Genomic DNA, 27,380 nt, shown 5'->3' with positions numbered 1-27,380 from the left:
TAAACCCAGTTTGAAGACTGTGTAGAGCTTATCAACTGCGTTCAACATCACACAAAGTGTCATGAATCTTCTTCTCTTCACAAGAAAGGCAATGTTCTTAGTTGTCGGTATGGAGTATCGTGGTAGTTAAACTCCACATCTTCACTTTTCATTAATGATAAAGATCATAAACCTACGTCCCCACTCGCAATGATGATAGATTGAATATTCACAATGCCAATCTACTTTCTATCTGGAGAGAAAATGTTGATTGTCAACCAGTTTTATCTCACCATGCTATGTTAAACTATATTTCAAAATATGCAGCAAAAGAAAAAACAAGATCTAAGAGCTACCAGCTAATGCTATCACGTATTTCGCAAAGTGACACTTCAAAAGCAGTTACCGTTATTGTTATCCAGAAACTCCTTATAGAAACCATTGCAGATAGAGACATTGGAGCGTAAGAAATATTCCATATGTTACAAAAACTACTTCTCTCTCTCTACATTCGTACATTTGTTTCTTTGAAATTTAACAGGACTATTTTCAAACATGTTTCTCAAGATGTTGAGAATCCCTTTTTGACACCAAACTTTATCCTTGCATACATGAACATACCTATTTCATTGGAATCATTGCCCCTCCTTGAAGCTGCATTCTCTTGGTCATTTTCTACCCGTCGAAAAATAACAAAAACAAACAAACAACCAATGGAAACACATATTCCCTCCAATCATTGTACATGTCTTTCCACGATACAATGTCATTCCTTCCTTTGATGATCCTTGTTATGCCACTCTTTGTTGGAGTTAATTACTATTGTATTTCCCTTTTGTCATACTCCCCAATGACATTGGTTCAACTGATGCACCGAGAAATTGAAAACCCACAAACCTCACATACTGAAGATCAATCTACCTCTGACACCCCTCTTGATTCCATGTAAATCAATTTGGAAAATCCTCTCTCAACTCCACCCAGGTTACAATATTGAAATTGATGACCTCGACACGATTGGTTACCGCGACTTCGATACTAACCACAATTGGTCACATACTTCTATTCTTCTCCACTTCCAAGAAACTGCCATAAGTTTCATTGAATCAACCGCTCAAATATTCAAAACCAACATCATCCTTTTTCCAACCTTCCCCAAGATCACACATGATCTCCTACCCAAAACACAACTTTTGCCATTATTTTTTCTCACTTCAAAACCCCTTCACGAAAACCCCCACGCAGAATCATCATACAAGGAACAGTTGGGACGGGAAAATCTCATTTAATTAAATGTCTGCACCATGCATTTATGGAAAACTCACAACAAACAAAAACGATTACCCTTTGTTGTTACTTGCACCAACTAGCATTGCAGCTTTCAACATAAATGCCCTCACAATCCACTCTGCCTCTCATATCCCTATCTAATCAATGTATCCTCTTGAAGGACAGTCACTCCTACACTTGCAAGAGTAGCTCCATCATGCAGAATACATCCTCATTGATGAAATGAGCTTCATCGGTCCAAAAATGCTTTCTCACATTGACGATTGTCTAAGAGAGGCATTCCCCCTTCATCAGGATGCACCATTCGATAATCGGTCGATTATCTTTGTCGGAGATTTAGGCTGGCTGCCACCTGTAAAAGACATTCCTCTATACATTGGGACATCATGTGGCACTGCATTTTGGCGCAAATTTGACACATTCATAACACTTTCAACTTTTTTTCGCCAACAAGAAGCTAACCCTTCCCAGGTTGCTTTCCGGCAAATACTCATAAATGGAATATCTACTCTTGAAGATTGGACTCCTAATGTCAAGAACAAATTCCTCTCTTACACATGAAGAGCAGCGCACATTTGAAGAATCCATGCACCTATATGCAACGAACAACTCGGTTGTCTTGGATAATAAAAAAATGTTTAAGAATTTGAACATTCCAGTCACACTTTGCTCTGCAGAACAACAAAGGTAACAGACTTCTACTACAACAAAAGATTTGCATTTGCTCGCAAAATTACTCTTGTGCAATGAACAAAAAGTTATGCTCACCAACAACTTGTGGGTAAGTGCAAGCCTTGTCAATGGCGCACTTGGGAAATTCATTTCAATATATTATTCAATTGAATCAAAGCCCCCAGAATTACCATCCTTCATGGTCGTCGACTTCAGCCAATACAAAGAAACACCATGGGACATTTCACACCCAACATATGTACCCATTTCTCCCATCACAAGGGGTACACGCCGACATATACCACTTCGAATGCATGGGATTTAATGATACACAAGTCATAAGGAATGACATTAGACAAAGCAACAGTATACATCGGCACCAAAGAACAGCAAGGGCTAACATTCACTGCAATTTCAAGAGTCTGGTCATTCACATACATTCTAATCAATCCGGCATTTCCATTCTCACGCATCGCACACATGCATGAGAATCCATATCTTAAACGTAGATAGCAAGAAGAATCATTGTTCGCATCAAAATCTGTGCAGGAGAATACACTCTAGCCAATCGTACACCCTGTCTTCCAGATTTACCCACATGGTAAACACCACTTACTACTTAACCAAATTTCACATACATTTGTTTGCTATAACATTTAACCTCATATTGTTTTATACTTACTTAAAAAAATTCTTATTTTATTTTGTTTCTTGAAAAAAAAAAGATGTTTTCAGCAAAGAACGGCAAGGTCTAACATTCACTGCAATTTCAAGAGTGGTTAAGTAGCAAGAGGAATCACTACTCGCATCAAAATTTGTGCAAGAGAATTCACTCTAGCAAATTGTACACCCTGTCTTCCATATTTACCCACATGGTAAACACCACTTGCTACTTAACCAAATTTCACATACATTTGTTTGCTATTACATTTAACCTCATATTGTTTTATACTTATTTAAAAAATTGTTTATTTTACTTCATTTCTTAAAAAAAGATGTTTTCAGCAAACACGTCCATTGTCACTTACTATTTTTTTCTTTTTTAATGGCCAACAGGTATGGATACAGACTACTTACGCATGCTATATGAATATTGCCAAGAAATTCAGCAACAGGAACTTACCTTACAAGATATTCAAGCAAGGATCCTGCCCCGACAATCATTGCCTCTTTACCATTTGCGTCCAACTATTGAATTGTTACAGAAGATAAGAAAAATACTAAAAAAAACAATTCACATCCATGAAAGGGACGCACACAGGAAAATGCGGAATCAATTGCAGGAACAACTCTCATAGTTTGGCACCACAATAAACATTAATTGGTGTTGTCGATGCCATGCCCCATCATGTATATATGATTAGTTGCTCACTGTCAATTACATCTATATGTCATAGAATACTTTTATTGTATATATGTTTAGATGTCATAGAATACTTTTATTGTATATTTGTTTAGTTATTAACTGCAAAACACGTCTCTATATATACACCATATGTAAAATTTCAAGAAATACATTGCATAGCATGTACAATATTGTTTCCACTTTTATGATAATACTCATCAACATTGTATATGATTCAAATTTCATTTGCTCATCGTTGTATATAAATACTTGGTAATGTTTTTACTTTTAATTATATCGCTTAAATATGTTTCTGGTATGGCTTAATCAACCAAAACGCTCAATTATGCCCCTATTTTTAGATAATAATAGATTATTAATTTTCTGAGACAGATAATGCTAAAGCTTCTATTGTTCTGGTTTGTTTTTACCCATTTATATCTTCACCCTTTTTGTTTATTTTAAAACTTTTAGGAGCCAGACTGAGGCTTTCTAGCTTCACTAGATTTCTATGCACGCTCGTGCATGTTATACTTGCTATCATTGTCACCTATAATCCCCACATGAACATGATCCATTCTTGAAATGATGGAAAAGGTTAGCATCCCTTACAATTATTTCTCTCTCAACAACCTTGGAGATGAATTTAGTGGCATTGTGGCAGTCACCACAGACTCAAGGTTTTTCGTGATCCTGATAAGCGTATCAGGGCTTGCATTTATAAGGCCAAAAGCTATGGCTAGATTTTCACTATGACTATGCAACATGTCTTCCTTTGCCTCTTCCTCCACATCATGCAGTACAAAATTTGTGTCTGAGACATACCCTACTTCCTCCATCTTCTTAGCCAAGTTGTTCAACATTGCATATATTTTCTCAGATTGAGGGTGTGACTTGTCTCCCATAATGAATGCATGGACTTTGTTTTTTACCTCAACCGGGTTGTAACCTGGCATCTTTTTAATGCCTCGGTCTTTCATCAGTGTCATCACCTTTGAAACATTATCTCACCTGCCATCTTCAACAAAAATATTTGACAAGGGTACATAATATCCATCTTTTCAGGCTCCAGTTCAAATAGGCAACCATGCATGCATAATGTTTCACTTTATATGTGATGCAGTAATCTCGATTCATGTAATAAAAGTATTCAAGGCCCTCTTCTAGTAACCCTGCATGACTACAAGCAGACAAAACACAAATGAATGTGATGGAGTCTGGGTTGATACGTATTTGCTACATTTTGGGAAAAAGACCAAGAGCATCTTCACTTTTCCCATGCATACCATATCTTGCTATTATTGTATTCCATGAAACAACATCTCTTGATGTTGGTAATTGTTCCCTAGTTTTCCTATTATCAGGTCTCTATAGCTAATTTGCTATTATTAATTGTCTGGCGAGTATAAGCCTCACAAATTGGCCTAGCATAATCACAAACTTGAAATACATCATAATATTAACCATTTTTTTATCATGCCCAAAGCGGGTAGTCCTTTTTCTTCCTACAACTGATGACACCATGGATAGGTTTGTTCTCCTGAAATGCTCAGAATGTTGTTCCACAGAGTCTTCGTCCTTTGCTACTGCTTCCTCTTGTCCAAAGGAACCAAAGAAGATTGTTGGTGAAGCACAAGGGACCTCATATCTGCAAACCCAAGATAAGGATTATTTTCTTTTTATGCTTGTCGAGTTGGGTATTCATCATAAGCATTTGTTTTCTTGTTAGTTTTAGTTCTTTTTCATAATTGTGCTTCCAATCCCTTCAAAATGTCTCCACTCTCCCCATCGCTTGTGCTAGAATTTGTTGACTGTTGTCACAAAGGCACTCACAACATCTAATTGAATAAAAAATGTGGTCTTGGTGATTTTCCTTTTTGCTTGATCCAAAGTATATAATTTGAGTATTAGCCCAGAATTCTTCTATCATATCAGAATGTGAAAAACAAGTATACCCATACAAGATCTCATGGAAGAAACTATTCAAACTTTGTAAACACCTGAAGGACCAGCCCAAGGGAGAGTAGTCCTAGGCTAGATTGTATTGTCTAAGAAAACATCCCTCTTTGAAAAACTCCACAAGATAATATGCCTAAAGTTCCCTAGGAATTTCTTGAATCTTGTGAACAAAAAGGCTTGAGGTCGACATCCAAATTGAAACCAAGTTCTGTATTCCCTGCTCCTAAAGTCAAGATTTCAGGTTCTCACAGCGAATCCCCACTAAAAATGTTCCAAATCCAACCTTCCAACTAGAAGCAGACCTTCCAACTGGAAAAGAAAAGCGCAGAATTGTAAGTCTCTAATCTCTCCTACTAAACCAGAATTGAAACTTCTAGATGTCCATCAAAAGGTGAAGAAAAATCCTACACGCTTTGCGCCATCCCATCTGGACATTTTACCAGGGATAATAAAGAGTGTCTCTTGTCAAAATGAATTAATGATACAACAGGCCACCCTTATGTCTTATACAACTCCTTGTTGCAATTGAATTGCCACTTGTCAGCATTGTTATTGTGATCATTCAATAAGAAGAGTGGGTAAAAATCTTGGGGCATTGTCCCACACACTTTTCCAAATTTGACCAAAAGGAAATGAGCAGGCCTTATTGGCTATCACATCAATTGGTTGATTGAAATTTGAGTCCTTGGCTATCACATCAATTGGTTGATTGAAATTTGAGTCCTTTCGACGCATGAAGAAACAACCATTATCATATTTTTTATGTCTTGGTTCTTTAGAATCTAGACTCATCCAAAGAGCTAAATATGAGCATGATTATTTAAAGTATCTCCAATTAACGAGGCATATGATGTTTCTTGTTTTCCTTTTGGTAAAGGAAACCCTGCCCCCTCCTCGCACATGCTGCCCCACTAAGTGAAAACTTATAGTTATGGCAAGGCTTCCCTTTTTTGAACAACTCGTCTTGCACATAGCACTTCTTGATTTGAAGTAGTTGTATAAAAAAAAACAAATTAGTTATTTAAATTTTCCCAACAACGGTAGCAGAATTTATTTTTCCAACTTTTCCCAATAACAACAGTGGCTCAACAGCGCCATGAACACGGATATGACCACACCTTCTGTTTCTTCTTTTCGAAATAAACTCTCAGATTCCCAGAAATTTTTCTTCGTTCTCAGGTTTGCTTCACCGCCACGTTCTGCGAGCGCTCCCTGAAAAAATTATTTTCTCATAACACCGCGGTTGTACGCTTATATATTAATGCTTGTTGGATAACTGCCCTTTACCTTGTTTACAGCCAATCCACCTCCCTTACTATGCACCACATCTCCTTAGTTTCCTCCCTTACTCTGCACCTCCCTTGTTTTACATATCACAGCTGCCCCCATTACCCGTCCACCTCCCTTGTTTTACACCCCCATTACCCGGCTGAAGGTCACAAACATATAGCCCCCGCATTCTCATATTCTTTTTTTCTGCGCTGCTCTCCCGCAAAACCATGGCAACCGTCACCACAGTACCAGTCGGCCCCATAATCAACCGGGTCATCGAGTTATTGAAGGATGTTACTACCAAGGAGGATGACTGTCAGATTCTTCAAACTGACTTGAGGCGTATGGAGAGCCTTCTGCAAGATATTGGCATCTTCCTCCGATATCAACAGAAAGAGCCTTTGGAGATTGTCAAGATTTGGTTGCAATTGCTGCAAAATTCGCTTACACAGGCAAAAATCCTACTCAATCAGTTGGGACGACGCCAGAGGTATCTCGACAGTGTCGTGTGCAATGACAATCCAAGGAGATTGTCCAAAGAAATAAGAGCATGGAAAGCATTTTTTAATCATCTCTCTCAACGTTTTGTAAGTGACTGGTTTGAACGGCAATGCCATCAACAACCATCTGGTTGGCCCGATCATCAAGCTGTTGGAGGATGTTATTAACAAGGAGGACAACTGTCAGATTCTTCAAACTGACTTGAGGCGTATGGAGAGGCTTCTACAGGATATTACCACTCTCTTCCGAGATGAACCAGATATTACCACCCTCTTTCAACGTCAAAAGAGGGAGCTCCTGAAGATGGTGAAGAAGTGGTTACAATTGCTGCAAAATTCTCTTACAGAGGCAGATGGCCTGCTCGATCGATCCGCAGAGCGCCGAACCTTTGCTGTGTGTGTCATGCGCGAACCCAGGAATCTCTTCAAAGAAATAAGCGAATGGAGCGCATCTTTTGACAAGATCTATGACAGCATCCAAAGTGACTTGTCAAATTTGGTGACTTCTCCCGAGTTTTTTTTATCAAAACCGTTATATGAAAAGAAGGAAGTGTTCCCTCAAGAATCAGCAACCTCCTCTGAGTTTGAAGGTTCCGGGTTTATAGATGCTCAAGATCAAGTAGAGAAGTGGCTTCACGAAGGTGACCATATTCACGTAATTGGTGTATATGGCATACCCCGCTCTGGGAAAACGCACCTCCTCCAATTTCTCTGCAATAAATATAGACAGGTAGGTAATATTTTCGAGCATGTCATTTGGATCACAGTTTCCCAAAATTGTGAAATTTTAGAGTTGCAGGATCGTCTTGCTCATGAAATAGATTTAAGCCTCCCAAGCAATTTTGATGAGAGAAAGATGAAGCTGTCTGCATATCTGAAGGAGAAGAACTTTCTTCTGTTATTGGATGACTTGTGGAGTCGCCTCGATTTGCAAGAACTAAGTTTGGGTTTTGGCGATCATAAACACAGTAAATTCCTATTCTCTACTCGCAGGAAGGATATGATTCCAGAAATGGGCGCACAACAATCCACTGAAATACAACCCCTCTCTAAAGACGAGCGCTGGAACCTGTTTCGCAGAGTGGCTTTCAAAGACGAGCAAGTTTCTATGGATATAGAAGACCGTGCCACGAAAATTGCCAACGAGTGCAAAGGTCTGCCTGTGGCCGTAAATACAGTCGCCGCAGCAATGGTTGGAAAAACCAGTGTAGATGAATGGGATAATTGTTTATCTTCCATTAAAAAGGTAGATCCATCTTTTTCAGCGACTCATCCTCGCCTTGATGCAGAGCTCTATGCAGTACTCCGGTATGGTTATGATTCCCTGCCCAATTCAGACCTGAAGAGGTGCTTTTTATATTGTGCTATGTACAAGCAAGATCAAGAAATTGATACGCTCACATTACTGCAAATGTGGATTGGAGAAGGCCTCGTCAAGAGCAAACAAGGAAGCTATTTAATGGACATGGCCATTGGGCGGAAATACCTAAAACTCATTGTAGACCGTTGCTTGTTCCAGAGAGTTCGTCACAGCACGAATATATTTAGAAGGACTACAATAAAAGTTAGGCAACGCACGGATGTCTATACATGGAATACAATAAGAGTTGACGATTGTATTCGTGATATGGCTGTGTGCATTGGGAAGAAAGAGGATAACTGTTTATTCATGGCAAATCAAGGTCAAAGAAATTTCCCTGAAGTTCACGATGAGAATTGCTGCAGGATTTCATTAGCTAGTAGTCTTTCGGAAGATCTACCCACTGAGTTGAGATGCACAAAGCTTGCGAGTCTCAACTTATACGACAATCCAAATTTGAAAGAGCTTCCGTCAGGATTTCTACTCAGCGTAACCTCTCTCAGGGTTCTCAATCTGTCAGGCTGCACCAAAATAACTTCAGTCCCAACGTCAATTGGGCAGCTAAGAATGCTTGAGTTTCTCTCATTACAGGAACTTCCCTTCAAAGATTTGCCAGAAGAAATATACCATATTTCTAGACTTCAATTTTTGCATCTTCCATTCTGTAAATCTCTGGAATCATTCCCATCTAAGATTGGAGAGCTTCAAAATCTCAGGTCTCTTTATTTAGGCGGGTGTGAGTCGCTACAGATGATTCCTCGTGAGATCTGTGAACGAACTTCATTGAGCAGCCTCGGGTTAGGCACATTTTTAAGCGTGGAAAAGGAAGCGCCTGCAAGTATTTGGAGTTTAAAGGGTCTTAATAACCTGACGGAGTTGAGAGTACGCGTAAAACCTTCCCTGGGTGGAACAAAGTCAGCAATTAAAGATGGCATAATGGGAACCTGGTCGGAGATGAGGCACTTACAGTTGGTCTACCAACCTAATAGTACGGATGAAATCATGGAGAACCTTCCTCAAGACATGCAGAACATGAAGAAGCTGAAGAGTTTAGGACTATTGCGTTACCAAGGGTTGAGTCTGCCCAATTGCAAGTTTGAACATCTTGAAATGGTATATTTGTACAGGTGCAACTAAATAACGGAGCTCTCTCCATTGGAGTGGATGCCAAATTTGAAGCTTCATGGGTGCAAGAATTTGAGAAAGTTGGGGATAGGGAGCTTTCCAAGTGGATATTTAATGTTACAGAAGTTGGTTCTCAAAGATCTAGAGATGTTAGACAGTCTAGCTAGACCCTCAAACAGTGGAGTGTGGGATGAGAGGACACTACCTGAGCGCCGTGTGTTGAAGATGACAAAGTGCTCATCTTTGAAAAGATTTCGGAATGGAATGGAAAAGCTGCTAAATTTATCTGCAATATTAGGATATCCACTTAGCTGGTAGAAAAGCATTTCATGGGAAGATGGGAACGTGAAAATAAAGTTAGAAAATATCTTTAAAGAATATTTACCAACAAAAACAGGGTAAGCAAGAAAGCAATTTTTTTATCATTTAAATCTTTTATATAATGTTTTTTAATTAAATTATTTTTTATAATTTTATTTCTATTTTTTTTATAATTCAAAAATCTAATTTGTTTTTTAAAAAATATATAAATAATATCTTTGTTATTTAAATTTAAATTATTTTTATATTTATTTTCCCTTTTACTTGCATTTTTCTAATTTTTATGTTAACCGATTTTTTTTGTCACAGCAATCGATGATGGGTTATCAATAGCCAGTGTAAAGCAAGTGCCGAGAATCCGTTGAATATCTATGTGAGAGATTTAAGAATAGCGACAAAAGTGGTACTTTAAATTTGTATTTAATTAAGTTTTATTTTCAAAATTTTATATATTTAATTATTAAAATTTTGTTTGGACAGAGTTTTTTTATTTTATTTTATTTTATTACATTTTTTTAGTGTGTCAGTGAGTGGTCGTCCACTAAAAAATCTTTATTTTATTATATTATATTATATTAGTTTAATTTAATTTAATTCATATTTGCATTTGGAATAATATTAATCAATTAATTTTATGTAATTAGATCTATAGGCCTTCCTATGCATCAACAATCGTCAACACTTTTACTCTGCTCCGTTGGATCAGGTGAGACACTTTCAACCGTTGATTTGAAGTGTGACTGCTTTTTCCATATATAAGTGGAGTTGCCTTCTTTTCACCTCCAAATTCTGCTGTGCCCTCTGTGACATGGAAAAATATTTTTACTGCGTTTTCCCATCCTTTTATGTCACTCTTGAAGATATTTTTATTTTTATTTTTATGTTTAAGTCAAAGTATTGTGTCTTGTCAATGGATTTAGTTGTCAATGGATTTAAATCACTCTTACACGTATAAATGATACTCTGCCACCGGACCCAAAATGGATGGTTTCTGTTTCGAACACCTGAACTTCTAAATTTTGATGCATTTCGTCTTATTAGCAGAATGGGTGGGCAAAGCCTCTCCAAATCTCATCTCCACAAATTGCAAATCCGTTCCACAGTTTCCTCATCCTTTGCTACTGCATCATGTTATTGTCTGGTCACAGCGAAATCAGCAAAGCTGCTGCAGTCACGGATCCAAAGGAAGGTGAGAAACAGTTCACTCTTCTTGAATGTATTTTGCCCTCTGTAATCACTCTTCTTGAATGTATTTTGCTCTCTGGAATCACTCTTCTTGAATGCATTTTGGGCGCTTATATTACAAGCTTTGATGTTTAACAGTCAATGCGTTGAGAATAATAGCAAGCAAGATGGGGGTCACCAAATGGAACTTCAATGTGGATCCATGCAGCCGCGACTCGTCCTGGTATACTCTCGACGATAGGGAGGGGGAGCTCGGCGTCCTCTGCAACTGTGCCTTCAAAAAGAACAGCACTTGCCATGTCCTTAAAATGTAAGTCGGATCATCATTCCACGTAGTATTTTTAAGTGTGTGTACTGTAAAGGTTGGACTCATGCCTTTCTGTTTCTGTTTGCAGAAAAATTCTATATGAAGAACTGTCGGGAATTATTCCGCCAGAGCTGGCTAATCTCAAAGCTAATTCAAGAAGTTCCCCAATCTTTATCCCTCTTGTTTATCTGAAAATCCCAGGGAATGAGTAGGGTTTGATACTGACAGGACTTTGCTGTGTTGTTTAAACTGGCAGAGACTTGAGATATAACCTTCTGCATGGCTCGACTACTTCTTTGCTTTTGAATGGGCATAATGCTTTGGCATTGTAGGGCTGGATTTTGTTTTTTGTGGTTCTGTTATGGCTCATAAATGGATGTGTTTATGGATTGAAATTTAAAGAAAATATGGTTTTATTGTAGCATATGAATGGGATACATCCAAGCATTGAAATTTCAGAAGTTGGGTTTATTGTGCACATGAAATGGCATGTGTTCATGCTTTTGAAATTTTACTTAGAGAAAAGAAAAAATGGATTTGGTATTGCATATGAATGAGATGTATTCTTCGTATATGCTTGGCCATCTATAGAGGTTTCTTGATTTTGGGTGATTAATTTGCTCTAAAATGAAATAAGACATTCAATGTGTTCCTTGTAATATAGATATAAACAAAACATCTAAAGAAAGTAATCGCACAATGATCCAGTCCAAGAAAACAAGGTTTTCCACAAACCAATTAACTCTTCTAGAAAAATTCAACAATTCCAATTTAATAATCCTATCGGCCTCTCTTTGTACCTTTTGGGACAATTGTTAGTTACATTATTTATAATATTAAAATATGTATATTTTATATTTAATATTAAATTATATTTTGTATTTCAATTATATTTTTTAATACTTTTTCAAATTACTATAAAATTCCATACTTTTTCTTTAATCACTTACCCAAAAAGAGTATTAAGTAAAATTATCTAACACTTTTCTATTTGTAAAGTAATTTTTTTATTTTTTCAAATCTTTCTTTAATCACTTACCCAAAAAGAGTATTAAGTAAAATTATCTAACACTTTTCTATTTGTAAAGTAAATTTTTTATTTTTTCAAATTAATGATGTGTGTGTTTTCTAATTTGTCATTAGGGAAACTAGACAAACAAAGAACTTCAATTGTTTCATTATCCCAAAAGAAAGAGTTATGATTGGAGCCATAAAAACGGAAACTTGGTGATTATCTACTAGGCCTTTAGGGCCCTTTTTTATTAAAAAAAACTATAGAACTAAAACAAAGAAATAGAAAAAGCAGTGTCTCTGTAAGATATTCAAACAAACTTATCAAAATTAATGGCTTTGATTGGAAAGGGTTCCTTGTTGTTACCTAGGGAGCAACAAAGATCAAGAGGGATGCCTAGTTGCTTTTCTAAATGTCCAAGCCATCATTTCATTGAGATCATGTGCCTCTCCATCTCATTCGAGGTCAAGAGGATTTCCTCCTTGATTTCATTTCTATCAACTATAACTCTTCCAAGAGGAAATTTCAAATGCCAATAGATATCCACAATGTAAATGTATTGACTATAGTGGCCCCTAGTGTGTCCTGTATCCAAAAAATATTATGCCACTTTTGCCAAAACCATTATATCAGTGAGAGTGAGCCTTTCATTAGCTAGATCTCATTCTTCTTGAGTTATTTCCTCTTGAAACGATTGGGGGGTGAGCTCATGGTACTTGGATGCCAAGCTCTCAATCCACATCCATGCCCTTGAATGGCTATGTTTTTGGTAACAAGGCGCGCCTTGTTGAACCTTAGCTCTTTGATAGAGAATGTTGGACTTGCAAATGAGAGAACTCGTCAAGAACATTTATAAATTCCCTCCATGAGCTATGGACAACTAAATTCAACTTCTAGGGATGGTGACAAATTTTTGAGGGGCTATGTCTTTGAGCACTAGGGAGCCTTTGAGATCCCAGCTTGACAAAGAAATTCTAAAACCTAAGGAACCTAAAACAATGCAATAGCTTGAGTGACCAAGTGACTTTCATCTAAGTTTTAACCCTATATGATTAATCATTGCATGTTGGAGAATCTAATTCCAACCACCTATTAGGTGTCAAAATTGTCCCTCCAAGTGTCCCAATTCAGTTTGAGTTAGTCGAGTTTAACTCCAGTCATTTATTACTGATGTTTCCAATGTAATTTTATTTAAGTGATTTGTAATACTAAGAAGAACAAGTCCTTTGCTCCACTTTTTGTTCTCTTCAATTTTTGTCATGGTATTAGAGCTTAGCCTGTGTAATAATCCTTGAGAGGAACAGAGAGAGACGAGTTTGCATAAGACTCCCTGAGAGAGCAGCAACGTGAGCGTAAGACTCGTTGAGTGCAGCATTTCATACATGTGTGTAGTCACAAGAAAAGAGCAGAGATTCGCTATAGATATTGTAGCAAAGTGAAGCAGTTGTGAGATGAAGGTTGCCGCAAAGTCTGCGTTGAAGAAGGTTTTTTGGAGATTAACGCTTTACATTAGTTAGACCAGTACGTTAGTGACAACACTAACGCTGAGCAAGTGAGAGGAAAAAGTATGTTAATCGAGTTTCCTTGCACCAATTTTCAATTGACGTGGGTTAGTTTTGATGGACAGTGTGTTAGAGCACTAACACTTCCCTTCAAGGTCTACATAAGAGTTAGCACGTGGCCTTTTCTCATCCCACATAGCGTTAGCATTACCCGTGATATTTAAAAAAAAAGGTCCACAAGGCACGAGAGGAAAAAGGTGAGGCACGAAGAGGATCGGGAGTGTGGTTAGCTAGAAAGCATCAAGGTACATGACCAAAAATCATAAGCATCAGTTTTTTAATGTCTTAAATGGAATATGGTATCATGATATATGATAAACAAATGTGCATGTATTAAAAAGGCCTCGTGTAATTTTTGAGTGCGTTGTTATTATTTTGTTAAAGGAGGCCTTATGCCATAAAGGTTATATAAGAGGTATTTTTTTAAACAATAAAGAAAGAAGAAAGAAACTATTTTAACCTCCACGAGGCTAAAGATAGCCTATGGGATAGATTGCTTCTTCATCTATTTGATGTATTCAGTCCTTTTTCTGTGAAGCTTCAAAATAAATGCTCCCAGCTTCTCGACAAACCCCTCGCTAAATAGATTATCCAAAGAGCTAGCTACCAGCATATCTGCATAACTTTCCTTGCTGTCTTTGAAAGCCTCACATTCTAAAATGAAATGTTTTTCTGTTTCCACTTTTCCGAAAGAACAAAAAATGCATACTCTTTCCTCCCACACTTCCTTTGGCCTTTTCCATCCCCTTGTTTCACAACAGAGTTAATGAGAATTAGTCCTTAACTAAGCAATAAGAATTTTGGCTCTCCAAGAGATATTGACCTCTATTATGTTTTTGGTTGATGACTATGTGTGGGATTAAACACTTCAATATAGTAATTTTTCTTTCTTCCTAGCTCTTTATCCCAAGTACGCTTGTGGAACTTTTCCATAAAAAAGCTTTTATCTCTTTGTTGTTTATGGGACACGCATTCAAGCAAATACCCCATTTACTAAACCATTTGTTATTTTGTTGCATCCAAGTTTTTTTGTTCTCGCACAATCTATCATTAAATACAACCTTAGGCCGTCTACCCTCTTCCATTTGCTCATTTTTTTTTAAATACCTTATGAATTGCACCATAGCAATTGCTTCAATAGGAGCAATCCCTGTTTCACTTAACAAAATATCATAAGGAACTGCACTTTTAATCTTAAATTTGTTTGTAATCAAACGCTTCTAAATTTTCTCAATTCGTCTCCATTGCATGTTGGATGTATTGTTGGCCCATAGTTCACAACCATAGAGAATCACCGGAATCAATAGAAGCCCAAAAAGAGTTTGAGTGGTTTTCCAGTTCCATAACTCTGCATCTCTACACCTATTTTGAAAAGCATAAAATGCTTTCCAACCCCCCAAAGTTCTTTTCTTTCTACAACCATTCCAGCTTAGATTTTTGTTGAAGTCAATTCCGAGGTATTTGTAATCCGCAACTTCTTCCAGAATATTACCTTCAAAGTAGAACTTATGATGGTTATGTTTTTGTTTCTTAGAGAATACCACTACTTTTGTTTTGCTAAGATTGACTTGCATCCCCACACTTCTACAAAAATGCTCAAGGGATAATAAGTGCTCTTGCAAACCAAGAGCCGATTTAGTAATTAGAATAAGGTCATCTGCATATAAAAGAAACCTTATAACAAATTTGCCCAAATAGATACCATCACCCTCTTGCAAATTTAACCACTCCTCAAGCTTATCGATATATAAATCAAAAAGGGTAGGAGATAGTGGGCACCCTTGTTTGACCCCAATATCGCTTCTAAAACTTTCAAAAATTCCTGTTGAAGTTCTAATTTTGACTTTCACCTCTCCATACAGCCTATGCATCACTTCTCTCAAATGTTTAGGAACCCCAAGTTCCTCCATTCTATGCCAAAGCTTATCCCTAGGAACCGAGTCAAACACGTTTCTAAAATCAGCAAAGAAACAAAAGACTTCTTCCTTTTTCTCCTAAACTTTTTCAATGATGTGCCTTAAAGTTATACAATGATCAACTGTGGAATGTTTAGGTCTAAAACCTGCTTTCCCTTTAGCACACTTATCTCTTTCTTTTGCCCACTTGTTAATTTTGTTTTCTAGCATGCTTCCAAATAGCTTTGCAAACAAAGGTTTTATCATGATGGTCCTATAATTGGAGGGATAATTGACGTCACCGCTCTTGAAAAGAGCTATTGCCAGACTGGTTGTCCAATCTGTGGGGAGCCCTTGTTGTATGATATTGTTGAATATTTTTGTAATGTGAGGTGCAAGAATCTTTGAGCCCCACTTTAGATATTCTGCTTGGAGTTCAACTAAGTCTTTTGCTTTTCCAACGCCCAACTTCTTGATACCCATCTCTACTTCTTGTACTGTGAAGAGTTCAGTATCAGTGTTGACCAAGGGGGGAGGGTCAACCTTGGGAACCTGCTCATAGAGTTGTCTAGCATAGTCAAACCATTTAGAAGTTGTAATATTATTTCCAATTTTTATCTTTTTCGGTTGGAGCTCCTTCCAAAATAATTTGGGATTATCTTTCCCAAAGAAGATTAGTTCTTCCCTCCTTGAAACCATGAAATTAGCCTTTTTCTTGCTCAATAACTGCTTGTAAGCTTTGAACTTTATGTTATCCTTGTTTGACTCATTCCACATTCTCCTTGCCTTTTGCATTCCTCATCAAACCAAGTATTGTGAATTAAAAAAAAGGGAGCGCTTCATTTTTTTAAAGAGTTCTTTTTTAATATGAGATTTATAAAAAATAAAAAATAAAAACATTGTTCTAAGTGAGTTCTCGACATGGTAATATTTTTTAAAAGCCTTTTGAAAGTGTTTCTTTAGTAAATAATTTTTGGAATTAAGGTCTTTGTAAAGAAATTTGTAGACTAGTTTGTTTGTGGAAGCCAAGCAACAACGACATTTTTATTGCTGTTAGATGTGATGTCCACAATTTGTTTTGTTTGTTGAGTCGTAGTGAGCCAACACTCAACAAATGGGAAAATTCGAGAGGCTTCCCTTGATTTCAGAAGCCAAGACAACCAAGGAGGCTTGGGATACCCTTGGGAGGAGTTTTTGTTAAGGGGGAGCACTGAAGTTGAAGATGAAGGTGGATCTATAACAACAGATCTACATTGAGATGAAAAGTTTGTTGAATCTCACTGTGCTCAGTCACAAGTGGATGATGTTTGTGAAGAAGTTGCAGAAGCAAGAGAGAAGGAGCACATAGATGCTCGTGAACCCCACTGTGCACAGCCATAGGTGGACGACAACTTGGTGATTCCAGCAATAGATCTTGTTGAAGACAATATGATGATTCTAGCAACGAAGCTTGCTGATGAGGATTTGGTAAAACCGGCAACAAAGCTTGCTAATGAAAGTTTGGTAAATCCAGCAACAGAACTCGTTGATGGTAGTGAAACTTCTATTGGAGTAGTCAATGCTATGGTGAATCCAACAAATAATATTTCTGATGTAAAATTTGATGAAGAATTGTTGGCTAATGATGAATGGTTGTAGGTGATGCAACAAAAACATCATACTGAGATGATGTTATTTGGTGAGACAGTGGAAGACAACATGTTTGTAGCAGCACAGGTTAGTAAATAAGTCAAAGAGAGAGAGACAGAAACAGAGGAAGAGGCAAAGAAGGAAAACCAGAAAGAGAAAACAGAGACATATGTAGAAGCAGAGCTGGAAGTACAACAAGAAAAAGCTCTCATTACAGAGCAGAAAGAACAGAACCTTCAGAAAGAACAGAAAGCTCTTCCTTTTCCCCTAAATCTTGTGTTCATGGAGTATCTCCACATGGGGATCCAGGTGGTCACTTTGGCTGCGGTGTGGACAAATTTTACCATGGTATTGTCACTGTTATGTTATTTCAATTTATTTGGTGTGTATATGAAGTCATGGGAAATGCCATCGAAGGAATGCCTCAGAGGTTGGACATCATTTTTGAGTGTCGCTATTCCAAGTTGTGCATCTATGTTCTTGAAATGGTGGTGGTACGAAATTATGATAATTCTATATGGGCTATTGTTGGATCCAAAGGAAACAGTGGCAGATTTTCTTCCTGGTTGCACAGTAATGAATTTCATAGCCTTTCGTCATGGTTTCATAGTAATGAGCTGTAATCAGTTTCATATCCCTTTCCTTTATGGTAAGCATGTGCCACAGATGGGGTAGAACGTTCACGAACGATAAAGAGATTTTATCCTTGTATCCATGGCCCTTCCCATTATAGGGATTTGCAAAGTGGGTAACTACCCTCAAACAACAGGCTGCGGAGTTCTACTAGGCAGCACTCGGCCTAAGTTGGAATCTTAGTGGTAAGTTATAAAATGATTAAAGTTGCATAAATGCTTCATTTGAAAATACCCATGGGTGTGATAAATCCATGTGCATCCATCATGTTTTAACCACATTAAAACGACGTGGATACGAATAATTTTCAAAGTCCTAACATTATTAGAGTATAGTAAACATTTCTATAATTAGAGTGAATAGTGAGTTGTATGTGAATTTTAGTGGAACTCTTTGTTGTGACTATTAGAGCTTGTCCAGGCTCTTTGAAAGTGTCAAAGAAGCTGAAGGAAGGATTTCTTGTAGCAGCAGTTTCTCCAGCAGAGTGAAGACTCAGTCAAGAAAGAATCCAAGGTATTTCTCAAGTTATTTTTTGTGTTACTGTTGAGGACAGTCAGTTATTTTAAATACACAGTCAAGTATTTTGAAGCATAGTTAAGAGTGCAAGAATGGCTGGAGCCAGCACTAGCATGGGTATCTTTAATACTCAGCTCCCAAAATTTAATGGAAAAAACTATGACTATTGAGCAATAACTATGAGAGCTTTGCTTGCTTCCCAAGACTTATGGGAATTTGTTGAGGATGGTTTTGAAGAACCAGCAGATGAAAATGAGTTTAATTATTTAATTCAGGCAGAGAAAGAACTGTTGAAGAGTAATAAGAAGAAAGATTCTAAAGCCCTCTACTTTTTGTGTCAATCAGTGCATGAGAGTGTGTTTCCAAGGATAGTAGCAGCCAAGAGATCCAAAGAAGCATGGCAAACTCTCAAGATAGCCTATCAAGGCATGGAGAAAGTGAAGACAGCAAAACTACAGTTGCTGAGGAGAGATTTTGAGACTCTTTGCATGAAGGAGTCAAATAATATTGACTCATTCTTCACACATGTGATTGGTTTGGTCACACAGATAAGGTTTCATGGAGAGATTCTTGAAGAAAGGAGGATTGTGGAGAAACTATTGAGGATCCTACCCTCAAGGTTCGATGTGATTGTCACCACCATAGAAGAGACAAAGGATCTCACAAACTTCTCAGTTGATGAACTACATGCATCACTGATAACACATGAGCAGAGATTGAGTAGAAATGAAAACTCATCTCTAGAGCATGCCTTTAAGACCCAGATGTTCTTTGGAAGAGGAAGAGGTCAAGGCAGAGGAAACAAGAGAGGAAGAGGCAAAAGCCAAAACAGAGGTGGAAGAAACAGTCCAGCAAATGCTCAAGGAAGAGGCAGCAATCCAAATCAGAACCAAGGCCAAGGCAGTAGCCAACAAAGTGGACAACATCATGCTCAAGGACAAAGGTATGATAAATCCAATGTCCAATGTCATTATTGTAAAAAATATGGGCATTATGCAAATGAATGTAGGAAGAAGCAACATGATATGAGTAATAGAACTAGTGCAAATTTCACTAGAGAAAATATCAGCCAAGATAATTTGTTTTTAGCCTATAATATGACTGAAGCAAAGAGTGAAGATGTATGGTTTCTAGACTCTGGTTGCAGTAACCATATGACAGGAAACATAGCCCTGTTTTCTATGTTAGATCAGAGTGTGAAGTCACAAGTCACACTAGGGACTGATAATAAAGTTTCTGTTATGGGAAAAGGAGAAGTAAATGTCTTAACAAAGAAAGGTGAAAAGAAAACCATATCAGATGTTTATTATGTTCCTGGAATGAAATGTAACCTCATAAGTATTGGACAGCTTATTCAAAAGGGGTACAATGTTTTCTTTGTGGATGATGTATGCACCATCATGGATAAAACACCCAGCAAACAATGTATTGCTGAAGTGAAGATGACAAGGAACAGGATGTTCCCTCTCAGAATGAAAGCAGATTTTAAAAATGGAGAAGAAATAGCAGCAGTGACACAAGAGGCTTTCCAAAGCGAACCAAAAGATGAAAATTGGTTGTGGCACTTGAGATTTGGACATCTCAACTTTGGAGGTCTTAACTTGTTGAATAGAAAATGAATGGTAAGAGGATTACCATTGATAGAGAAACCAGACAGCCTTTGTGAAGGTTGTATCTTGGGGAAACAACACAGAGAAAGTTTTCCATCTGGGAAAAGCATAAGGGCAAAAGCACCCTTAGAGATTGTCCACTCAGATTTATGTGGACCGATGTAAACTCCATCACTTGCAAACAACCACTATATTCTAACATTTATTGATGATTTTACTAAAAAAATTGGGATTATTTTCTGAATAACAAAAGTGAAGTGTTTGAAAGATTTTGCAGTTTCAAAGCACTTGTAGAAAACCAAAGTGGGCTGCATATCAAAGTTCTAAGAACTGATAGAGGAGGTGAGTATATCTCCAAATTTTTTCTACATTTTTGTAGAGAAAATGGAATTCATAAGCAGTTTACCACTAAGTACACTCCGCAGCAAAATGGAGTTGCCGAAATAAAGAATAGGACAATCATGGATATGTCGAAGAGTATGTTAAAGGTAAAGCATTTGCCAAATGATTATTGGGCTGAAGCTGTACACTGTGCAGCGTAAATTTTGAATAGATGCCCTACAAAAGCAGTCATGAACAGAGTGCCGGAAGAAGCATGGAGTGAGACAAAGCAAGGAGTCACCCACATGAAAGTTTTTAGATGTGTGGCTTATGCACACATTCCAGATCAACTGAGGAAGAAGTTGGACAGCAAAGGGGAGAAATGTATTTTCATTGGATACAGTGAGGAATCCAAAGTTTATAGGTTGTATAACCCATCCACCAAGAAGCTTATTGTGAGTAGAGATGTTCAGTTCATTGAGGAGGAAGCTTGGGATGGATCTTAGAGAAAATAGTGAATGTTAAGAACTCTTTGTCTCATGATGAAGATGATGAGGAGATGGCTGAAATGCATCCCCAAACAGCAGCACCAATACAAGGGCAGCAAGAGACACCCTTGAGGAGAAATGAAAGTGCTTCTCCAAGCACACCACAAGGACGAAATTCAAGTGCTTCTTCAAGCACTTATACACCAAAGGAAAGAGGTAAGAAGTTCAGAAATTTAAGTAACATTTATTAACAAGAGGCAACAAATGAAGGTATGAACTCTTTGTTTTCTTTATATTGTCATGTTGATGACCCTGTTCATTTCGAAGAAGCAATTAAGGATAGGAAATAGATAGAAGCCATGGATGAGGATATCAAAGCCATAGAAACAAGACATGGGATTTAGTTGAACTACCAAAAGGAAAGGAAGTCATTAGAGTTAAATGGGTCTACAAGACCAAGAGTAATGCTAAAGGCAAAATAGAAAGACACAAGGCAAGACTTGTCATCAAAGGATATAAGCAGCAGCATGGGAGAGACTATGAGGAAACTTTCGCACCAGTTGCTAGAATGGAAACCGTGAGAGCAGTGTTGTCCATAGCAGCACAAAACAAGTGGAAATTTTACCAAATGGACGTGAAGTCAGCATTCCTAAATGGAGTGTTAATGGAAGAGGTTTACATTAAACAACCTCTAGGATATGAAAAGAAAGGTTAAGAGCACAAAGTGTGCAGATTGAAGAAAGCTCTTTATGGGCTGAAGCAAGCACCAAGAGCGTGGTACAGTAGGATAGATTCCTATCTACTGGAAAATGGATTTGAAAAGTTTGAGGGAGAACCCACCCTCTACATCAAAGAAAAGGATGGTAAAATACTAATTATTATGTTATATGTTGATGATTTTATTTTCACAAGTAATGATGATTACCTTATTGAAAATTTCAAAACAGTCATGAAAGAAGAATTTGAAATCACTGACATGGGTTTGCTGAGATACTTCTTAGGAATAGAAGTAGAACAAAATGGAAATGGGATTTTTATCTCACAAGCGAAATATGTTAATGAAGTGTTGGAAAGATTTAATATGCAGGAGAGCAAAGCAGCAATCACTCCCACAGTTATGGGATTAAAACTCAGCAAAGAGGACAACAGCAAGGATTTTGATCCTAGCTTGTACAAGAGCATAATTGGTAGCCTCATGTATTTGACTGCAACTAGGCCGGATATAATGCACGATGTTAGTTTGATCCAGATTCATGGAGAGGCCAAAAGAAGCACATTGGCAGGCAGCAAAAATGATTTTGAGGTATGTTAAAGGTACTAAAAGGTTTGGCATTTTATATACTGCTTCAGAATGTTCAGATTTAATTGGATACACTGATAGTGATTGGGCTGGAAGTGTAGATGATCGGAAAAGCACATCCGGTTATATTTTTCACATGGGTTCAGGAGCCATTTCATGGGCTTCTAAAAAACAGCCTATTGTAGCGTTGTCTACAGCAGAGGCAGAATATGTGGCAGCTACAGCAACAACGTGTCAAGCAATTTGGATGAGAAGGATGTTAAGGAGTTTATGCCAAGAGCAAGCAAAAGGAACTGTGATTTTTTGTGACAATAGCTCAGCTATTGCATTATCCAAGAATTATGTGTTTCATAAGAGAACGAAACACATTGACACAAAGTTTCATTACATCAGGGAATTGGTAAACAATGGAGAAATTGTTTTAGAACACTGCAGAACTCAGGAGCAGGTTGCAGATATTCTGACCAAACCATTGGGGCAGAAAAGTTTTGAGTTTTTGAGGAAATGTCTGGGTATGACTGATAACCTAGCAGTTGAAATTAAAGGGGAGTGTTGAAATGTTACTTTCAACTGCAGCATCAAAACTGCCAGTTCCCCGCACCGCTTTTTGCTGAATGGTGGTAATTCTCCGGGGGCAGCGAGCACTTTCATCAGCCGACACGTACCCTGAGCAGTTTTGCAAATACAACCTTCCCCGGCGCATAAAGTGCGGTAAAAAGGGCCATGCGATTTTGCTGACAACCGTCCGATTAATATCAAGGCTTGATGTACAAACCTGCACCATGGAGCTATTTATTACTTGACGTGAATTGGAATTTACATTGATGGCCAGCTTTATCAGTGAAGTAATTAATGTTAATTCATTACGGTTGTTGAATGTAGGTGGAGTTTTTAATTTTATTGTTTTTTTAATTCACGGGAGTCGTTTTTTTTCTTACGATACAAGTAAAAAAAAATGTAATGTTCTTTCTTAGAGATAAAAGGTAATGCACAGCAGTGAAAAAAAAAAAGTAAGTAGTAAAAAAAAGAAAAATTACACACAACAGTGTGAGACAGAGTGAAGTTTTCAAACTGCCTCTGAAGCAGTGTTGGTGTAATCCCTCTGTTAGAGGAAGACCTTTTTGTAATAGTTAGTTTTGTTAATGAATACAAGTTTTTTGTGTGTGTGTCAAACTCTGCCTTCCTGAGACATTTTTTTGTTTCTCTGTGTTAAGAAACAGAGCATTATTCTCTGTTCATTTTCATTTGGAATTATCAGAAATTCCCAACAGTTTCCTCCCTTACTCTACACCTCCCTTGTTTTACATATCACAGCTGCCCCCATTACCCGTTCACCTCCCTTGTTTTACACCCCCATTACTCGGCTGAAGGTCATAGACATATAACCCCTGCATTCTCCCATTCTTTTTTTCTGCGCTACTCTCTCACAAAACCATGGCAACCGTCACCACAGTACCAGTCGACACCATAATCAACAAGGTCATCGAGTTACTGAAGGATGTTACTAACAAGGAGGATGACTGTCAGATCCTTCAAATTGACTTCAGGCGTATGGAGAACCTTGTGCAAGATATTGGCATCTTCCTCCGATATCAACAGAAAGAGCCTTCGGAGATTATCAAGATTTGGTTGCAATTGCTGCAAAATTCACTTACACAAGTAAAAATCCTACTCAATCAGTTGAGACGACGCCGGAGGTATCTCGACAGTGTCGTTTGCAATGCCAATCCAAGGAGATTGTCCAAAGAAATAAGCGCATGGAAAGCATTTTTTAATCATCTCTCTCAACATTTTGTAAGTGACTGGTTTGAACACATTGGTCCTTCAAGCAATGCCATCAACAACCATCTGGTTGGCCCGATCATCAAGCTGTTGGAGGATGTTATTAACAAGGAGGACAATTGTCAGATTCTTCAAACTGACTTGAGGCGTATGGAGAGGCTTCTACAGGATATTACCACTCTCTTCCGAGATGAACCCGATATTACAACCCTCTTTCAATGTCAAAAGAGGGAACTCCTGAAGATGGTGAAGAAGTGGTTACAATTGCTGCAAAATTCTCTTATAGAGGCAGATGGCCTGCTCGATCGCTTCGCAAGGCGCCGAACCTTTGTTGTGTGTGTCATGCGCGAACCTAGGAATCTCTTCAAAGAAATAAGCGAATGGAGCACATCTTTTGACAAGATCTATGACAGCATCCAAAGTGACTTGTCAAATTTGGTGACTTCTCTCGAGTTTTTTTAATCAAAACCGTTATATGAAAAGAAGGAAATATTCCCTCAAGAAGCAGCAACCTCCTCTGAGTTTGAAGGTTCCGGGTTTATAGATGCTCAAGATCAAGTAGAGAAGTGGCTTAACGAAGGTGACCATGTTCACGTAATTTGTGTATATGGCATATCCCGCTCTGGGAAAACGCACCTCCTCCCATTTCTCTGCAATAAATATAGACAGGGAGGTAATGTTTTCGAGCATGTCATTTGGATCACAGTTTCCCAAAATTGTGGAATTTTAGAGTTGCAGGATCGTCTTGCTCATGAAATAGATTTAAGCCTCCCAAGCAATTTTGATGAGAGAAAGATGAAGTTGTCTGCATATCTGAAGGAGAAGAACTTTCTTCTGTTATTGGATGACTTGTGGAGTCGCCTCGATTTGCAAGAACTAGGTTTGGGTTTTGGCGATCATAAACACAGTAAATTCCTATTCTCTACTCGCAGGAAGGATCTGATTCCAGAAATGGGCGCACAACAATCCACTGAAATACAACCCCTCTCTAAATACGAGTGCAAAGGTTTGCCTGTGGCCGTAAATACAGTCGCTGCAGCAATGGTTGGAAAAACCAGTGTAGATGAATGGGATAATTGTTTATCTTCCATTAAAAAGGTAGATCCATCTTTTCCAGCGACTCATCCTCGCCTTGATGCAGAGCTCTATGCAGTACTCTGGTATGGTTATGATTCCCTGCCCAATTCAGCCCTGAAGAGGTGCCTTTTATATTGTGCTATGTACAAGCAAGATCAAGAAATTGATATGTTCACATAACTGAAAATGTGGATTGGAGAAGGCCTCGTCAAGAGAAAACAAGGAAGCTATTTAATGGACATGGCCATTGGGCGGAAATACCTAAAACTCATTGTAGAATTTTGATTGTTCCAGAGAGTTCGTCACAGCACGAATATATTTAGAAGGACTACAATAAAAGTTAGGCAACGCACGGATGTCTATACATGGAATACAATAAGAGTTGACGATTGTATTCGTGATATGGCTGTGTACATTGGGCAGAAAGAGGAGAACTGTTTATTCATGGCAAATCAAGATCAAAGAAATTTCCCTGAGGTTCACGATGAGAATTGCTGCAGGATATCATTAGCCAATAATCTTTTGGAAGATCTACCCACTGAGTTGAGATGCCCAAAGCTTGTGAGTCTCAACTTATACGACAATCCAAATTTGAAAGAGCTTCCGTCAAGATTTCTACTCAGTGTAACCTCTCTCAGGGTTCTTAATCTGTCCGGCTGCACCAAAATAACTTCAGTCCCAATGTCAATTGGGCAGCTAAGAATGCTTGAGTTTCTCTCATTACAGGAACTTCCCATCAAATATTTTCCAAAAGAAATATACCATATTTCTAGACTTCAATTTTTGCATCTTCGATTCTGTAAATCTCTGGAATCATTCCCATCTAAGATTGGAGAGCTTCAAAATCTTAGTTCTCTTTATTTAGGTGGGTGTGAGTCGCTACAGATGATTCCTCGTGAGATCTCTGAACTTACTTCATTGAGCAGCTTTGTTTTAGGCACATTTTTAAGCGTGGAAAAGGAAGCGCCTACAAGTATTTGGAGTTTAAAGGGTCTTAATAACCTGACGGAGTTGAGAGTACACATAAAACCGTACCTGGGTGGAACAAAGTCAGCATTTAAAGATGGCATAATGGGAACCTGGTCGGAGATGAGGCACTTACAGTTGGTCTACCAACCTAATAGTGCAAATGAAATCATGGAGAACCTTCCTCAAGACATGCAGAGCATGAAGAAGCTACAAAGTTTAGGACTATTGCGTTACGAAGGGTTGAGTCTGCCTAATTGGAAGTTTGAACATCTTGAAATGGTATATTTGTACAGGTGCAACTACATAACGGAGCTCTCTCCATTAGAGTCGACGCCAAATTTGAAGCTTCTAAAGTTGTATGGGTGCAAGAATTTGAGAAAGTTGGGGATAGGGAGCTTTCCAAGTGGATATTTAATGTTACAGAAGTTGGTTCTCAAAGATCTAGAGATGTTAGAGAGTCTAGCTGGACCCTCAAACAGTGGAGTGTGGGATGAGAGGACACTCCCTGAGCTCCATGTGTTGAAGATGAGAAAGTGCTCATTTTTTAAAAGATTTCCGAATGGAATAGAAAAGCTGCTAAATTTATCTGCAATATTAGGATATCCACTTAGTTGGTGGAAAAGCATTCTATGGGAAGATGAGAACGTGAAAATAAAGTTAGAAAATATCTTTAAAGAATTTTTACCAACAAAAACAGGGTAATTAAGAAAGCAATTTTTTATCATTTAAATCTTTTATATAATGTTTTTAATTAAATTATTTTTATAATTTTATTTTTATTTTTTTTTATATAATATTAAAATGTAATTTGTTTTTTAAAAAATATTTATAAAATATATAAATAATATTTTTGTTATTTATTTATTTAAACTTAAATTATTTTTATATTTATTTTCCCTTTTAATTGCATTTTTCTGACTTTTTCTTAACCGATATTTTTTGTCACAGCAATCAATGATATCAATAGCCAGTGTAAAGCAAGTTGCCGAGAATCCGTCGAATATCTATGTGAGAAATTTAAAAATAGCAATGAAAGAGGTACTTTATATTTGCATTTAATTAAGTTTTGTTTTCAAAATTTTATATATCTAATAATTAAAATTTGTTTGGACATATTTTCTCTATTTTATTTTATTATATTTTTTTTAGTGTGCTTCACGAACACTTTGCTCAGTGAGTGGTCGCTACGTCCACCAAAAAATCTTTATTTTATTATATTATATTATTTTGATTTGATTTGATTGATATTTGCATTTGGAATAATATTAATC

The 27,380-nt window shown here is 37.6% G+C and overlaps 3 protein-coding genes across 3 annotated transcripts; all 3 read left to right on the top strand.

Moving 5' to 3' along the window:
- The first annotated feature begins 7,228 nt into the window (after positions 1-7,228).
- Positions 7,229-9,669, top strand: LOC149260781 (disease resistance protein UNI-like). Its single transcript, XM_089460966.1, has 2 exons — positions 7,229-9,259; positions 9,505-9,669. The coding sequence occupies exons 1-2, from the start codon at positions 7,229-7,231 to the stop codon at positions 9,667-9,669; spliced, it is 2,196 nt and encodes a 731-aa protein (XP_089317092.1).
- A 461-nt stretch (positions 9,670-10,130) lies between these two features.
- LOC149260780 (putative LRR receptor-like serine/threonine-protein kinase At1g07650) lies at positions 10,131-11,738 on the top strand. Its single transcript, XM_089380663.1, has 5 exons — positions 10,131-10,226; positions 10,468-10,529; positions 10,868-11,012; positions 11,147-11,318; positions 11,404-11,738. Exons 3-5 carry the CDS (start codon positions 10,952-10,954, stop codon positions 11,525-11,527), a joined length of 357 nt encoding a protein of 118 aa, XP_089236789.1. The 5' UTR covers positions 10,131-10,226; positions 10,468-10,529; positions 10,868-10,951; the 3' UTR covers positions 11,528-11,738.
- Positions 11,739-24,858: 13,120 nt separating this feature from the next.
- LOC149260779 (putative disease resistance protein At5g43730) lies at positions 24,859-25,320 on the top strand. Its single transcript, XM_089460965.1, has one exon. It carries the CDS (start codon positions 24,859-24,861, stop codon positions 25,318-25,320), a length of 462 nt encoding a protein of 153 aa, XP_089317091.1.
- Positions 25,321-27,380: the final 2,060 nt, after the last annotated feature.

The sequence above is a fragment of the Pinus tabuliformis genome, chromosome 6 (assembly GCF_031772625.1).
Source record: "Pinus tabuliformis cultivar Carrire ecotype Pingquan chromosome 6, CPIR1, whole genome shotgun sequence".
Classification (NCBI taxonomy): domain Eukaryota; kingdom Viridiplantae; phylum Streptophyta; class Pinopsida; order Pinales; family Pinaceae; genus Pinus; species Pinus tabuliformis.
This window is presented reverse-complemented; position numbering and strand designations above follow the sequence as displayed.

Excerpts from the sequence above, each read along its gene's own strand:
- LOC149260781 (XM_089460966.1), top strand. The coding sequence starts at position 7,229 with ATGGAGAGGCTTCTACAGGATATTACCACTCTCTTCCGAGATGAACCA. Across the intron at positions 9,260-9,504 it reads ATAACCTGACGGAGTTGAGA|GTGCAACTAAATAACGGAGC; the intron begins GTACGCGTAAAA and ends ATATTTGTACAG.
- LOC149260780 (XM_089380663.1), top strand. The coding sequence starts at position 10,952 with ATGTTATTGTCTGGTCACAGCGAAATCAGCAAAGCTGCTGCAGTCACG. Across the intron at positions 11,013-11,146 it reads AGTCACGGATCCAAAGGAAG|TCAATGCGTTGAGAATAATA; the intron begins GTGAGAAACAGT and ends GATGTTTAACAG. Across the intron at positions 11,319-11,403 it reads ACTTGCCATGTCCTTAAAAT|AAAAATTCTATATGAAGAAC; the intron begins GTAAGTCGGATC and ends TTCTGTTTGCAG.
- LOC149260779 (XM_089460965.1), top strand. The coding sequence starts at position 24,859 with ATGAAGTTGTCTGCATATCTGAAGGAGAAGAACTTTCTTCTGTTATTG.